General features: G+C 37.3%; 1 protein-coding gene across 1 annotated transcript in view; it reads right to left on the bottom strand.

Moving 5' to 3' along the window:
- Positions 1-17,807, bottom strand: part of MAN1A2 (mannosidase alpha class 1A member 2) — a 144,283-nt gene that overhangs the window by 49,212 nt on the left and 77,264 nt on the right. Inside the window, exons 6-8 of the mRNA XM_086759953.1 lie at positions 4,553-4,647; positions 1,671-1,794; positions 1,160-1,253 (exon numbers count right to left, since the gene is read on the bottom strand). Coding sequence (XP_086616079.1) covers positions 1,160-1,253; positions 1,671-1,794; positions 4,553-4,647 — 313 coding nt within the window. The remainder of the gene's footprint in view (positions 1-1,159; positions 1,254-1,670; positions 1,795-4,552; positions 4,648-17,807) is intronic.

Raw genomic sequence — 17,807 nt, 5'->3', positions numbered from 1 at the left:
AGGAATGGAAAAAAGCAATAGAAAAATTTATTTCAGAACAAAAATGTAGAATTGTCTTTTGAATAAATAAATATTTGTATTTGCTCACTTTCTTTTTTTTCTGAATGGACTGTTAAACCTAAATTTGTCTGAAGAATTTCTCTCATCAATCCATGTGTCCACTTCAGAAGGTGTCACTTTTCACTCAAAGATACTAGTTTTGGAGAGAATTTTGGCCTTAATGATGGGATTAGACAACTCTCTTCACAGTCACTGCAATGACAGCTGCATTAATTTCCCTCGTATACCAGACTCAAAGTCAGAAGCAAATTGCAAGCCAGAACATGTTCTGCTGGATATTTACAGCCAACCACTGAAAGCCCTGAAATCTGTCAATGATGTCAAACAGGACAGAAATAGATCATCTTGCTTGTTTTTCCTAAATAAACTTGCACTCATAAAAGAAAGAGGAACAGAAATACTGAAGAAAAAGAGGCTTTTTTATCATACCCACTTATGAAGGCACTAAACCACTCAATTTTTCTTGGAAGAATTACTTCAATAAAAGGAATTGTGTTTGTGTCTGTCTTTGTGTGCGTATCACTTACGTGGTCAGCAATAAAACTGATTTTTTTTTTCTCTTCATTCCAAAAACTTTTTTTTTTTTTAAAAAAAAGACACACACACACTGATACCAGCAGGATCTATAAGGATGTTTATCATGCCATTTCATGTCACTAAGTAGAAGAATTATGTTCGTAAATGTCAGTTCCTAAGACTAAGTCAAGGAGCCCAAATTTAACCACCACAAACATGCATTACTTCTACATTACCTTGCAATAATCCACTTATCAGATGGTTTACAGAAAAAAACGGAAACTATTTTCAGCCTCAGTCTTTATTACTGAAGATTTTATTGACTGATAAAAGTAAGAGTAGGCATCAGATGTGGTAGGAAGTTGCTTTCAGAAAGTACCATAAAAATAGAGCTGCGTGACTTCAGAGAGAGTGACAGGCAAAAATTGGTTTCAAGAGAAATCAAGACTAAGAAATCCTTCTATGTTGTATGTTTTCAAGCAACATTGTTCGTACCCTACAGAATAATTTTTCGGATCTCCAACTCAGCAGCAAAGTAAGAAGTAAAGCTTTAATTAAGAATGAATAAAATAAGAATACTTACGCTGACCCCACCGGCCTGTTCTTGGATTCAAATAATTTGGATAAAGTCCATTAGGACGATCCATTTTTTGAAGTAACTTTCGAATGTGCATGACCTAAATCAAAGAAATAATCAGGATCACCACTAACAACATTTATCTGCTCTTTGCACATAATACATTTAATCTTTATTTTTTTATTTTTTTTTAAGTTTTCTTTATCTGAACCAAGAAGCTTGCTTGAGGACTTCCTGCAGATCAGTACGTTTGTTTTTAAATGACTGCTCACATAAACACATTTAAAAATTATGATTTTAAAAAGTATGCTGAAACAAATAAGAAAACTTGTGTTGTCATAAATTTCTGCTTGAAAAAGTCACCTATTTGATAATGAATATAAATATGAAAAAACTTACTGCCTACCAAGAATGCAAATAGAATTCAATACAGACAGTACTTCTCCTTTAATGCAATTTATGATGAAACAGTATTAAAGACATTTGTATGATAAAAAAACCTTAATTTGAGACCCACCTTGTTGTAGTATACAGGGTCCCCTGTCAAATAGCTGAGGTGAACAAATTCCATGTGCAGAGTACCAAACTCAGCGAGGATGCTGCTGCCAGCAGAAGCCCAACCCCAGTTTCGACCCACACCACTGAATTCCAACAAATATGCATAAAAAAAGGGAGAAAACAACAAATTCAGAATTACCACGCACAGCACTAGTAACAACTACTACAGCAAAATACTAACCCGTACTTATGATTACAAGAGTTGTGCTTTGATTGATCAGTTGGTTCATTCGTTGGGTCTTTTTGGAAAAAAAAAAAAAAAAACAAAAAAAACCCCAAAACCATAACATCATCAACAAAGTTTTGTGAGTAAAAGATACAATATCTTGATGTTACAGAAATATGACAACTTAACAATGGACCCAATCTCAATTGCTGTTTATTCATTGTATGTTTGCAAGAAAAAGAATCAAAAGCAATTATCAAGACGAGAAGGGTATACTTGCAAAGGTGGCAGCATTCACTTTCTTGTTCTGCCAAACACCTGCTGTATTCCCTTTACTTGTGTGGGATGTGCTTTAAGTCAGTATTAGACACTCCAGTAGGATGGGAGTGGGCCCTATCTGTACAGAAAAATAGTATGTTTACTATTAGGTAAATATTAGGTAGAATATTATGAGTTCCTCAGGCTCACATAAAGAATCAACAGAAAGTATAATATAACTTCGTATCTTTTGCACCCTAAGAGATGCCATCTTGCTAAGTCATAACTCCTAAATTACCTCTGCTTTAATCGACCTTTGGGGTTTTCCCCGCCTTTCAGGATCGGGTCTTTTAATTTCAGAAGTTAATTACATTTTCCTGGAGGTTATTTCTACTTCCTTTCATAAAAGATTTCACTTATCAGTAAGACTACAATCCACCAGGAATGTCTTCTTAATTATTTCTGAATTACAAATTAGGAAGACGAAATGCAGAGGAAAAACATTGGTAATGGAGTAGTATTTGTAGCTCTGACCTGACACAGAGCACCACCTTTTAAAATGCAGTAACCACTGCATTTACAGAGCATAGAGAAAAAAAAACCAAAACATAGCTTGTTTAGGGTTTCAGAGTTTTTTTGGTACAGCTCTCAAAAAGAGAAAATTAACTGTTTCACTATGAATACAAAAGCTAATAAAATACAAGTCAATAATTTTCCAAATATTTCTTTCAAGTCTTGCCTTTTACTGCATGTCAGCCTCGTGCAAAGTGTTCACACATATGCTTGTTACCATCATTGCCCTCTGGCACGCCAGCCGCTATTTTCTGCTGTGATGCTAGCTGGTTCTCTATATTACCAAGAGACTGACACACTAAATGCATAAACAATACCAGCACACAGGAAGTTTCTGGCACTCCAATCCTTTCCCCTCTGCCTACAGCAAATCCTCCTCCCTGGTCCTGCCTTCCTGACTGTGCTCTGATGCCTGACCCACGTGCTTTAGTAATAAGTATCCACGCGTTTACTGCTTGCAGCTTCTTGAACCTCGCCATCTATGTTGCTCAAGCCAGTGAGCCAGATGCCTGGGCTGCCTGAGGAGTACGGCCACCTGGGCCATTCAAACATACTGGAATCACAGTGCAGGCCTGGGCTAAACAAAGCAAAAATAATAAAAAACAAACAAACAAACAAAACAAACAAACAAAACTTACGCAAAGAGGAATTTCAAGCCGTATGGAACTTCAGGAAGAACACAAGACTGAGTAAACCATAATGCCATGCAGAAAGTGTGTAGGGAAATTAACTCAATAATATTAATTGTATAGAGGTCCAAAAAACGGGGAAAGTGCTGGACAGGCAAAGCAAAGAAAACTAAGCAGGGGTGGTGAGGCCCTGTGCAAACAAAAGGGTAAACCACAGCTCCATGGTCTTCACCCAAGTAGTGACAGAAAAGTGAGGATTGTTCCCGGATTACCAGATTACAAAGACATGTAAGGCTAACACTTTCTAAATTGTCCTAAACTTCTTCACAGTCTAACAAAGCACAACAAATATCTCTCCTGGATGGAAAACAATGTAAAAACTCTGCTATTTACTATCCTGAATTGCTTAAGTGTACACACAGTCTAGACATGTATCCCAACTCAGCTACTGCTTAAGAACATAAAAATTTTAAAAATACCTTGCATCAAAAATGCTCTCTCAAAGTCTGATTGAAATCAGGGATGTCCCTGCTCCTTGCAGGGGGGTTGGACTAGATGACCTTTGAAGGTCCCTTCCAACCCTAACCATTCTATGATTCTATGAAATCCCAGCACTGAACAAGCAATACAAGATAAATCAGACACGGCAATTCTCTTCCACAAGGCAATGCAGACCATGTAGGTTCAGCGTCTGATCTGAACAGCCATCTAAAGAAGCCTCTCTGTCTTCACAGACCATAGTGGACTTCAGCCCACTTGTCCTTATACCCAAGCTGAACTGTAAAATGAATTAATATCCTCAGAGTCTCATCACCATCTCAAACATTGTGAGTCTTTAGAAAGGTAATGTACAGCTCACACTGTACATAAAACCCAGTAAGTTCACCCATGGCCTGCAAACAATTTTGTTCTTTAATGACTAAAGAACCAGTGATTAAGCTCTAGGGCAACACACAGCGCCATTGGATATGTTCCAATGGCATGCTGAATTCTTATTGCAGAATCAGGAGAAAAAAAAATCACGGTCACAACTTATTGCAGTTAATGAGGTAGAATACTCTGAACTCTAATAAAATTATTCTGAAGCGCCAGGAATGTCAGTTTGTCTGCATCTTCTGCAGTTCCACTACTAAGAAAAACTGACGCATGCCATTAGTAATTTTAAGCTGGAGGGAGGGAGAGGAACACACTTCCCCACAAAAGAAAATTCATTACCTTTTCAGATTCACCATTGCCCATGGTATACCCGTAGGTGTGTTGAAGGCTGGAAGAAGTTTTCCTGCCAGCTGCACGGCTTTGATCTTGAAAACCTAAGATAGTAGGATCAATTGCAAATAGTTACAAAGTTTGATTTATCTCCAAGAACTATAAAGACTGAAATTTCCTTGCCCCTCCCATCTCTTTGTATTAGAAGAGTTTTACACTGTAAAAAATATATTAACTTATAATTTATTTTTTTACTTGTTAATTTATAAATTTCATTAAGATTTGAACATGAAAAGAAAACTTGACACTTTAATTTCTTTCCTTCCATGCTCTCCAGCAGTAGTGCCTAGGTTCCTATCAAAGAGAGTATCAATTCTCCTCCCACCTCCCTCCATCAATATTAGGAATTTCAAGTGCATTCTAAAGCAGTCTTTAAATCATACTTTATATTTTGTAGCTAAAACTCAGGAGACAAATCCTCCACCCCCCACACAAGTATTTTAACTTTTACAAACTTCTGATCTCTTTTTAATGAGAAATATATATCTCGCAGACAATTTCTATTCTTTTATTAAATTGTATATGCAAAACCATATACACACAGTTTCCTGTAGCTTTTCCTTCATTGATAATGTATATGAAAATAATTATAGGCTTACTCTTCCCTCTCAAGTCTGATTACTTATAGAAATTACTGACAGGATGAAACTTTTTGCATTTCTAGTGTTGTTACTACTTACTTTTGAACATAAATCCATAACAGCCTTATTCAGACTCTAATGTTTATCAGTTAAATGAGCAACTGTGAGAAAGTTCCTTCTAAGCCTATAGGAAGCATCTTTTCCAAGATGGTAAGTTCTGGTAGTTCCCTATTACATAAAACTGTTTTTACCACCTAGCTGGTAGAACACTTTTTAATTAACTCATTGGCAGTATTCACTACCTTTCTGCAGAAGTATCTTCTTAATTTGGAGATAAGATTATTCATTAGCTTGAAGCACTGCATAAACATGTAATAAAAAGAGCTACCATGCCGCAAAATAACTTATGCAATGTGGACATACTATAGAAACATTATTATCAACTATCTGCCCAATACTCTGTAATCAAGAAGAATAAGAGCTTTAAGAAGGACTACAAGACAGCTCTGCTGGACTTATAAAAAGGATTTCTCCCTTCTGTAAAGATGCTTACAGGAGAAGCAAGATGAAAAGTAGCTGAAAAACAAGCAATCAAGAACATCCTCATTTCTCACATGAAGGTGGGAAAAGATCAGTATCCTAATATTTGAGAAGAGACATGAAATAAACCAAAAAAGAATATTAAAGGTGACATATAATTGTATTTGATGCAGTGGAGTATGGTGAAATGGAGGTGGATCTAAAAGCAATGAGCCAGGAAAAAGAACTTTGACAGAGGCATTCTAAATGAATTGTAAGATAGCATATATCTAAACTGAAAAAGAGGATACCTCAGAATACAGTCTGATAGAATTGTGAAGTAACAGAAGCAATACGGTTTGAATGATTTTTAACAAAGACACTGACAAGAGACAGTCTTTGAGAAAATATGCAGAAATTTAGCAGTAAAATTCAGATAACACTCTGACCTTGAATAAAGGACCAAATCAAAATACAAAGGCATAGTATAAGTAAGAAGTATAATACAGGTGGAGTCTACAGTAACTGAGGAAAAGTAAACCCTGAAGGGAACTAGGGAACTAGAAGCTCTATCTTGGCCCAGTTACATATAAACTACCTGATTTGCATAGGATAAATATGTGTCAAAAATTCATGCTGAACTTTTAGATTTTTAAGTATTACATGGGTCAAGATCAGACAGAACTACACACAGGGAGTCATCTGAAGGGAGTTCCTCTTTAGTGCAGACAAGCTTGAACACCTAATCCAGAACAGAATGGCAACTTCCAGTTAAATAGTACATAGTTCAGAAAGACATTTGTGGCATGAATTTGTTTAGCATCAGCTTTTTGGATCCTGCGCCCTCTGAGAGTGTTACGCATTATTGTCTTATTCATTAACAAAAGATACTGAAACATTAGGGTAAGAATATTTGATAGGAGAACATCCCTAGAAACATCCTCACTAGAAGAATATTCTTAATGGCTAACTATTTACATAATGCTATCCAGCTTTTAATCAATTTAAAATGTACTATGATGATTTGGGGAACAAACTACAGTACTGGGTGCAGTTTTTAGTAAGAGTGTATAAAGTAAAGGTTAAGCTGACCTAAATGTGCATGAATCTAAACAAGGACAGTTAAAGCAAGGCAATCACCGTGCCAAGCCATTTCAGCAGACATGACCAGAGTGCTCTGCTGAGCTCATTAAGGCAACTTTTTTTGGTAAGTTTCAGCCTTATCATAAGAGCAGAAGTAAATGCATTAGGCTCTTGCTTTTAAATAATGTGCTGGCATCAGACAACATGGTCACTTACCATACAGTAAGTATTTTTATTTTTTTTTAAAACAGGTTGAACCGACAGATTCTATTTCCGCCTTGGCAGTTCCCTGCTGACATGCAATGCATTCCAAGAAACATACAGGCAGAAAAACAGAGAAGAACAAAAACATGAATGGATGCCTTGAAAATAGAGCTCATTAGAAAACAGTAAAAGAATTGAGGTTTAGTCCAGAGAAAAAGATGTTCCACAGAGAACAAGATAATGACTTCTCAGTATATAAAAGGCTAATACAAGGAAAAAGAAATAACTTTTTCCATAGAGATGGAGAACACAAAATGGAGCAAGGGAAATTAAGTCAGTTATTAGGAAAAAGTTGGTGATAAGTAATAATGAAATATGACTGTGACTGCAACATAATCATCACTACAGCTTTTAAAAATGCACTGTACTACATCTGCAACTACGAAGCCTGACATGATTTGACTCTGCCAGGGAACAGAAGAATAACTAAGAACTCTTCCAGCCATACTGCCAATTAATCAAATGGCTTGTGCACACTTCATACACGTAAGAGGAAAATGTTTTGTCTCGCTTGGGGTCTTGTACTTAACTCTGTAAACCCACACAGCACCTTTGCAATTGGTGCATAAATCACGAAGACCATCCACACCAAAGTTTCTTTGCTAAGCACAAGCTCCAAAGTATAAGACCCTATAACAGAGAGGGAGTCACAGAAAGCACAAAGACAACAAGTCTCAAAGAAGTGCTGCTCCTGCAGGATAACTCAATCTTTTTTTTAAATGTGCGTGGTGGTTTAGCCCGAGTCACCATACAGTTTCTCACTCCCCCTTTTGCTCCCCAAGCAGGATAGGGGAAAGAACTGGGAAGGAAGGAAAACTTGTCGGTTGAGACAAAGACAGTTTACTAAAAAAAAGCAAAGGAAAACTACAATAATTAAAAATATAAGTATATTAATACATACAAAATGAACAATGCACAATTTCTCACCACCCAATGTCCCAATGACCGATACAGCCCATCCTGAGCAGTGATCACAGAAACAAAACTGAGCAGCAAGCAAAGGAGCGAAAGGAAGCCAGCAAGGTAGAGGGAACAATGCCAGCAAGAGAGAGAGATGGAAAATAGATGTGCCACCCACTCCCCGCCCTGGCCTTTCCCTCTGGGCAGCCCCCACTTACATACTGAGCATGACATTTATGGCATGGAATACTCTCTTTGGCTAGTTTGGGTCAATTATTCTGTCTTTCTCCCAGCTTCCTGCACCTGCACATCAGTGAGACCTGGAAAGCCAGACAGTGTCCTTGGTCTCATTAGCAATGACTCATATCATCAGTGTGTTTATCAACATTCTTCACATCCAAAATCCAAAACACATGGCTACTGAGAGAAAAAATTGACTCCATCCCTGCCAAAACCAGGACAATGTGCACTTGCATTACTATATAATTCAGCATGTAGTAGCCTTAAGATGTAGAGGTAACCAATTAGAGTCTTCTTAAAGCAAAGATCCCGTAACAGCTCTAGCAAGGAATCCTGTTTTGAAGACGCAAAAATACTATTCTAGGTAAGCATGTGTATTAATCCCAGGGTAGTTGTTCTGTCCATTCTCAAAACATGGATATTTTTTTCAGAAAAGTTTCAGAAGCCACCATAGATTCGGAGAAGTTTTTTACACGGCAAAATCTAATACTCTAAATCCATCAATTTACACAGCCTTTGATAGGCTAATGCTCTAAAGCAATGGAAGGATTTTTTTTCCCTCCTATCAAATATAAATCAAGCTGTTTACAGCTAGAAGGAGAGAGAGTGAACACCAACAGAAAAAGCAAAACCTAAACCCCAAATCAGATCCCTCATTAAGATGAAAACATCAATTAGTATCTACATACTACTCTGTACAGCAGTCCAGCTGTGAGGGTCCGGGTCATTTTCATCCATTACATTGATGTGTAACATACCAAATCTTCCACTCACCCCACAACATGAAAGCTTGCTCCTGAGCCTATTAATCCAACTAAGGCCAAAACATTGAGCAGAAAAGGCCTTAAAGATTAAGACGATTCTTCAAAAGCCTTATTGATGTATCCAGTGACTGCTGAGATGTATGGCTGTAATTCTCTGAAGATTATATTATGCTAATATTGCTGTTAGGCTTTCACTCCCAGCACTGTGAATGGTAAACAGCCTCAAACATCCTCTGTTACTAACTCTGAGGAGGATTATAGATGTTTTATATACGTAATCTCTTTTATTTATGTGCATAGATCACTCTTTCAGTCATTCTTCTTCAACAGTAATGAATACCAGACTTCCACTTAATCTGATAGTTGTTAACTAGTGAGTATTCATGGTCATGAAATGTGGCTGGCTCTGTGGGTTCAATAACTTTTGATCCTTTAAAAAACAGATCCACTGCATACGTTCACAAAAACGTAGTACTCTCACCGTCAGTGCTACCATTACTACCAAATGCTGCAAATGTTTCCTTTGAATGCTAAGCATGAAGATGATGAGGCAGACCTATCTAATTACTGAATAAAGAAAAAAAAAAGAGCATCTGACAGCAATACTAGACTCAGACACTTGAGGGAAATATTTGGTATTTCCTGGACCAATCTAAAGTAGTTATCTTTCTACCCTCAGAGTTCAGTCTGCAGTAGTGAACTCTTCACCACCCTTCTGTAAGTAAATACCCATTTAAAGCTCAACTTGTCTGACAGGACTTTCTGCATGAGTAGAGACAGAGGCTCGTGGTATGATTTACTACTGAAAAATCAAGATAAGCAGCATTGTCACACACACACACAAAAAGATAACTAGCTTAATAGGCATTGTTTTGTTCCCTATTAATATATAAGCCTTACTGCACAGGAAGATGTCTGTATGCCAGATGAATAGCTCTAACTTCTAAAACAACTTTCCCCTCGAAGACTGGGAACTCCTAGCTTTTACAGAGTTCCTAAGGCATTCCCCATGCAAGTGGGGGCCATCCTGCTACCAAGAAATTAATGACTCCCTCTTTACATATTTGCTTCTAACAAATTCCATGGATTTAATTACAAAGGCATCTTGTGAGATGAAGGAGAGGCAGTAAGATTCTGGTAATATTTCAGCTATCACAGTATGAATTAAGAGTGCGAGAGCACCTCAGCTGTGTTTTATAGATGTTTGAGAGTGATGACTGAAGAGATACATCATATCTAAAATTGGTCCTAGAGAATGTAAATCCATGTTCATGTGAGATTTAGCAAGTAGTTTTGGGTGGGTTTTTTTTTTTCACTAAAAGAAAAATGCTTTTGTAAAGAGATTTTCTGGTAGTCCCTTAGTTTTCAAAATGTGGACTAGGCTGACATTTTGTTTAGCCAATGACACCACATGTGAGACTTCTACAGATACTTTTATAAAAGAAAATCACACTGGATATCTCCCCAAAAGTTATGCTTTTGTCGACAGCTTGAAGGTATGGTAGGAAAGCAAGAAAGGCTGTCCAGTTTCAGATGATGCATGAAATTAGGTGACATAAGTTGCTTCTGATCTAAAAATCATGGCTACACAAGCCTTGCTATCCCTAGTATCTCTGTCTAGAGATTCAGCTTGTAAAAATCTCTAATGCAGTGTACCAGAATTGTCCTGACTTCAAGGAAAAAGGCTGTAATTGTGCTCTGCATTCTACTTCTGAAACAAAAAGCTCAGTAAAGCCCAACGGACTGCATAGGTCCATTCATACACACAGATCTCCAGATCTGCTTTTTCCTAGAGACTCTAGACTGCTCTGAGATAAAAATAAAGGTCATGTTTTGTTTTGTTTTTTTAAAATATTGAATACAGGGACAGGTAAAGCACTGGCAAAAGAGATGGCAAGAAACTATCCCACTCTATCAACCTATACGTATGGACTAGACAATCTAGGAAAATTGTCCTAGTGGTAGTTCCTAAGTTAGAGTTGTACTGAAAAACATTATGATGCCTATCTGATCACATTGTTTAGCTACAATCTCCAGTCTATAAAGGAGCAGAAAAATAAACACAGAAAAATACTTAAACTGCATCAGTTAAATACAAATAAGACAGATATTATCTGGTTGACTACAACTTTCCCTATTCACATTTTACAAATTAGCAATTACATGTTCAAGTGCTGCTTCTTAGATAAAAGATAATAATTACTATGGTGGTTTTCTACCACCAGCAGGGAAAGATTTGCAAACAGAATTCTTGAGTGATACTATCTTTATCTTTTAAAGTTTTCCAAAGCTGCTTTCCTGGACAACAGATGTGAGGAATGTAGTTACTGTTGACTGAGGCATCTTAGGATCTCATGAAATATTCACTGTTTTCACACTATTGGTATTTTCGAAAAATCTACATGAGAAAGTTTGTGCATATATTAGCTTATTAGAAATAGTTGAAATTTTTGCTCTAAAAGATCAAAACTTAAAAATTTGGCATGCACTGGACAACCAGCTAATCACATTTAAACTACCTGACACTGGCTAATAATACCTCAGTTAAACTGCGTAATTTCTGTTCACTTCATTAGCTGTATCAACTTCCTTGGCATAGGTTTCATGCATATCTGAGTAGAAAAGTTACCACATTCTCCATTTTTAAACGGCCTTCAAATCTGAGCCACTTTATACCAGTCAGCCAACATCACAGAGAACTTAAAATTCAAAATAAATGCAATGAAAATCTGGCATATAAATGCCTCGTTGATCTGATCATTCCAGGAAGATACAATGTGCTGTTTCTCATCCCGCCTGAGCCAAAAAGTCATGGCAGTTTTGAGTTAATTTTATCTTTTATTATTATTAGAAAGTTGCTTTCAGCCCAGGCAATTTTACTGCTTTATCTTTCCTTGTTTTCATATCTCTGACTTCCTAACTGTAAAGTTTCCCTGCACAAGCAGTATCAACCTGCCAAATTAGTTACCATTGTAAATAAATTGTTTCAGGACTAGAAGCAACAATCTTGAATTTGCACAACATACCAAACACACTCACTCATGCCTAAGCATGCTCCAAGGATATAAGCAGGCTTTTAAAAGACTCTCCTTTCAGATGACTTCTTCTTGCTGAAAGCAGCACAGGGAACCAAATGTGAGAGCACAAACAACGTCTGGCATCTGGCTTAAATGTTCCCCCACTATTTGCTGGCAGCAAGAAAGTAGATTGATTTAGAAAGGCTGGAAAAAGGGAATGGATAAAGAGAAGGATAAAATCTGAGTGGCCATCAGGAAATCAAACAGAAGAGCCATCAAGAGACACAAGATCAGCACAGAGCTTTGCCTGCAGGGAAGTAAAATCGGTAAAAGAGAGGGTTTCCAGTCCCCCACCTCATACAAGGTGAAGTACAAGGGAGAAGTTGTTAAAAGAAGAAAGCACAAATAGGAGCTGAAGGCAAGAAACAAAAGGCATCAGGAGGAAGGATAGGGAATAAATGGAGAGCTAAAGCAGAGAAGACATAACAAGGGACCATGAAGGGAGTGCCAAGAGTGCAGTTGTGAACAGAAGCACGAGGAACACCTTGGGGAATCTGACAGGGGAAGAATGCTTTCTCATCTCCAGAACATAGTCTTCAGACCTAGAATTGACCCTAATATCTCAGCCTCTCAAAATGCCTTTGTAGCCAAATACACGCAGGTAAAGCAAATGGTAAAAATTAATCTTGGGATTTTTTTTTTTTTTAATTAACCAGTGATTCTTGGTATTTTGCTACTACCAGTTGTTCTACTGACTTGAGTAACAGATTGTATTACGTTCCTAAAGGTCCCAACCCAACTGATGAATCAGTCTCTGTGGTTTTTTCATAAGGAAAATGTGTATTAGAAGCCCTAAGAAGTAGTTCTGAAGTCAAGTAATTAAGTTGTTTGTGCTATACTTACAAGTCTTACAAGAATTCTTCTCATGCTATAAAAATTATCTACCTTCTCAGATTATTAATCTCTCTTGACACTGGCTTTTTTTTTTGGTAACACCTGCTCCTAACATGTTCTACACTCATGTCCTTTATGTTTTCCTCGGCCACGTCATCTTTTTTGTCCTTCAGCTCTTGATACATTGTATCAATTTCTACTTTCTCAGTTATTCATCTGTCTCCTGTTTCTCTTGAATGTGCTGCCAAGCTTTCAATTTTAAATTAATCTTGATTTCCCCTTTAGACTTTGCCAGAAATTGCTCAGTCCCCTTTAGACTGTATTTGCCTTCACAAAAAAGTTAAACAGAGATGAAATTACATATAGTTTCACACTATGTGCACTCCTTATACACACAACCTCCCTCCTCCCATTGGTATGATGTAACAGATTACAATGTAAAAATCACAGTCTAGAAAAAAATAATTTAAAATATCACATAGCTTTTACATCCTCAAAAAACATATCCTTTACACAACATCAAATGCAAAATACATTTCATTACGCTGTACTTGATGAAAGTGAGTAAATAGTGTTTTGTGGTTTGGTTTTTTTTTAGTTTTTTTTTTTTTTAAATGGATGAACTGACTTGCTTTCACAGATTCAGACATATGTATCTTATCTACAGTTAATACACATATTAGGACCAAGTTCTGACAGAAAGTTATTGACAAACACATTTTCAGTTTCAACAAACAAAAGCCATAAACAATGAATTAGTAAGCACCAAATTTTCAGTTGCATAAATTCTGCAAGGTACTTGAAAAAATGGACCTTTATTTTGAAAAATGATAAGATAAACACCCTAAACTCCTGCAACGTAATTTATAGATCCTCGTACCAGAAATAAGACAACAATTTTATTCTTTTATGCCATAAAAACAAAAATCAAAAAGACTCAGAGCAACAATTTGATCTTCTGTATAAAATAAAGCATAATTACCAAACCACTTTCATGTTTCTGTCAATAAGCAGTATTAAAGTGAAACATTTATTCCAGAGACATACCTGGACTGAGTCATATGCAACATACTGACTATTCATGTGTCCAGGAAACATAACTATCAGTCCTCTGTCTTTTTGTGATTTTTCTACACTTTCACTGCTTTTACACATCCTTTTAAGAACGTGATTATAAACACATTTACAGCATACCAACAGCAACTCCTTATTAGTGACTTCAAAAGAAATAAATTCCTCCTCGTATTCAAAACTGTTTATAAATGCAAATGCTCACAGGTCTTTTGCCACGTTATTTCATACCAAAAGTTTCAACTGAGCTGCTTGCCTTTTGCAAGTTCCACATATTCTTGAAGCCACAGCTACTCAAAACATATTCCCCTTGTTCTGTTCCCAGGTTGGTCTGGCCAACATGGGCTGTTGTTTTCTTCTTACAACTCACAGTCTGACATCTACACTTTTGGCAACATTAAAATGGACTTTGTTTATACAGGCCACGTCAACCAATTGATTAAATTGCTCCAGAGTTTTCTATTTACTTGCCATTTCAACATGAGCAAATCTACAGTCAGCTGTAAATTCTTATGAGAATACTTTTATTTTCAAATCACTACTATACTGATGAACTCTTATTTTCCATTAACTGAATTTCTGGGATGGAGACTAGAAGTTCACCATCTTTATCATGGGATAGGGGAACGCATCATTAGAGGCAACATGACTTTGGCTAGTGTTCTTGCTAGTTTTTAGCGGTTTTCCTCAGCAGTTTCTTTGTAGCATCTGTAGCATGTATTTATTTCATTTTTCTCTCACAGTACCTGTTCTTGTCTAAACACTTTTTAATAGAATCACAGAATAGTTTGGGTTGGAAGGGACATCTAGTCCAACCTCCCTGCAGCAAGCAGAGACATCTTCAAGTAGATAAGGTTGGTCAGAGCCCCCTCCAGCCTGGCCCTGAACATTTCCACAGACAGGGCATCTACCACCTCTCTGGGCAACTTGTTCCAGTGTTCCACCACCCTCACTGTAAAAAATTTCTTCCTAATGTCTAATCTGAATCTACCCTCTTTATTCAAACTAATTTTTAAGAGGGAAACATAATAGTTAGCATGGAATGAAAACAAGTTCTAAAAGGCAAAACCAGGCAAAGATGCCTGGTTTTAAAGTGCTATCTGGAGTTGTATTTTTGTTTTGTTTCAACACGAAAAAAACTCCTACTGGAAAAACTGTGTTTTCACTTGAAGAAAAAGAATGCCATACTTCCTTTCTCAATCAGATCAGGCACAAAAACCCTCACTGTAGACACTAACATAGGAGGACAGAAAATAGAAAAACTCAGTGGGTAGAAATTAGTGTGTTACTGTGTCAACAGTAATGCCAATAAATGAGCATCTGGAAAAATAACAAGTAAGATACTGTGCTTGCTGTCACTGGTGCCCACCAGCATTAGTATGACTGTTGTGCTACTGCAGAGGCAATCAAAAACTAACAGAAACGGTCATCAGGAGACACACAGCATGTGAGTAGTTACAAATTATCTATTTTTCTTAGCTTTTATAGCCTTCTACAAGAACAAGACCAAAGAGTGAGTTTTAAGAGTGGCTATTACTGCACAGTTATTGTATTTTCTATTGCTAAAACAGCTTGTCCTTTATTTCCACTAGTTCAAAATATTTTCTACCAACAGATAAATCTATTTCAAACTAGGCTTACAGGAAAAAACTGAAAGGAAGTCAGTTTTCCCCTCCTTTCTTCCTCTTCGGGAGCTGCATGGTACCAAGATGCGGCAATAAATTGTGCATCTGCCAGTCAACAAAACGTTCAGTACAAGCCTGGCAGACAGAAACTGCACAAGGATTATAATCTGCACTGCAGGGAGCAGTGGCAATGCTCAATATGTGACAATGCTTTAAAATTCAAGAAAAAAAAAAGATTTTTTTTTTCCAGGCTATGTCCTGTTTGAGAACAGTGAGCTGTCACAACCACTTGTGAATAAGCAGCTCATCTCCTGGCAACAAACTGAAATCTCATCTTTATTGGACAGGACATACACAATGCTGTTACCTCTTCTGAGATTTTAAACCATTGGAAACTTAATGTAGATAAGCCCCTTCATGGGTACAGTCAAGTCTTCTGTGAAACCAGTTCAAAAATTACATTGTTTTGCTTACTGAAGACCTATACTTTATATTTTTAGGTCAGTTATTGGAGATATCCATTCCTATATGCAGCATAATCTTACTGAGGAGTCTTCCTGAAGAGGAGAGATGCTGCCTGTCAGTTTCCTGGAAAGGATTAGTTTGATTACCTGTTAACAGAGTATCACATACTTAACAGCCCTCGCTCTCTATTTTAAACGACAGATTTCAGGCTGGATTTATCCATGCGAATTATATTATTATCTTGCCCAGAAAGATATGTCATTTTGACGGTATTTATAAAAATGAGAAAGACAATCCTGTAAAGGAACTGCTTTGTATCTAAGGCTGGCAAAGGTAAACACAGTAAATCATTATCCTTTTTGCTATATTGCAAATACCATAAATAACTTTGTTCAACAAAAATAAAACAATGAGCTATCCTTATTATTATATTAATAAATCAGCAGCAGACAAGAACAATTTGTCATAACGGTGTAAGCGTCCTCCTGCCACTACCACACAACAGCCATTCGAACAATATTCACATTGTCTTCCTTACTTGATGCCGTTTCCCAAACACAGCCATATATTCTGCACAACAACTGACCCTCTATCCATCTCTGGGCTTCTATCATTCCACATATTACTGCTAGCAGGAATGTTTTACTTGCCCCTAGCAGTCACACCAGCTTTAATGACTTGTAAAGCTCCACTTCATGGAAAAAAGCAAGTGCTCAACAGGTACCCTGTGCACTCTCTCCACAGACAAATGTTCTTCATACCAGTTAAGGTGCTTAGTTACTCCAAAGGCAAGATGGGCTTACTCCTGCACATCTTAAAAATCTCTTTACGGATTCTAGCAAATGAGCTCCGGGCAAAGCATGTAAGTATCACCTACTAATCCTCATTCTCAGTCATTTGGCTTTCTTTACAACCTAGAACCTACTTACTAACTGGAAACAATTCCCAAATCCTGCTGCAGCTAAACTTTTGTGGTGAGGAACCCAGAAGCCATGGGCTCAATCTTTGGTTTTATTACAGCGTTCCTCTACGATGCTAGTCAAGAGAGCTAAATCTGAGTTCTCAGATTTTTTTTCACCGCTAGCTATGGCATTCCTTTTTCTGGTCCACCTTGCTTCAGAAAACGTGTTGAATTCTCAGCAGCTTTAAAGACTGTAAATGAGGGTCATAGGCTCTCAAGAGTGCTAACTGCTGAGAAAAGGTACAGTTATACTTCTGCTCACTGAAGCACCCCAAATCCAGTGAATATCTCCAGCGTTATATCCTGAAGCCTAACCACTACTCAATTGCTGATGTCTGAAATTAGCATGATAACATGTACTCTCACAAGAATACTGCAAACTTCCATGAACAAACATTTATGGGGCACATGGCCAGTATAAATTTATAGAAAAGATTAAGAACAGAAGGATCATGCTGGGTGCGTAAAAGACAGGTTTTAGACACACCTGCCAAGGATCCTGCACAGAAAGCATGAGTGACAACTCACTCTTCCCTTGTGATCTGCCCTCTGGTTGGGGTTGCATTTCATGCATTTGCAGGACAGAACAATACTTCCTAAGCACTCTGTGACCTACCAACCATCTCAGATCTGGCACAGAGGAGTGGCTGTAACACTCTACTACAGTCAGCACCCACACTTCTTTGGGGAAACTCATACCCAAAACAACCACCTTGGAACACGGATTTTAGAGCCTGTGATACAATTAAAAAAAACAAACCTCCACAGAGCAAGCATATCAAAATAAGCAATGCCTTCTTGAAGATCAGAAGAAAAACTG

Source organism: Chlamydotis macqueenii, chromosome 1, assembly GCF_036417535.1.
Source record: "Chlamydotis macqueenii isolate bChlMac1 chromosome 1, bChlMac1.mat, whole genome shotgun sequence".
Classification (NCBI taxonomy): Eukaryota; Metazoa; Chordata; class Aves; order Otidiformes; family Otididae; genus Chlamydotis; species Chlamydotis macqueenii.
The sequence above is the reverse complement of the archived record's forward strand: the minus strand, read 5'-3'. Positions and strand labels throughout refer to the sequence as shown.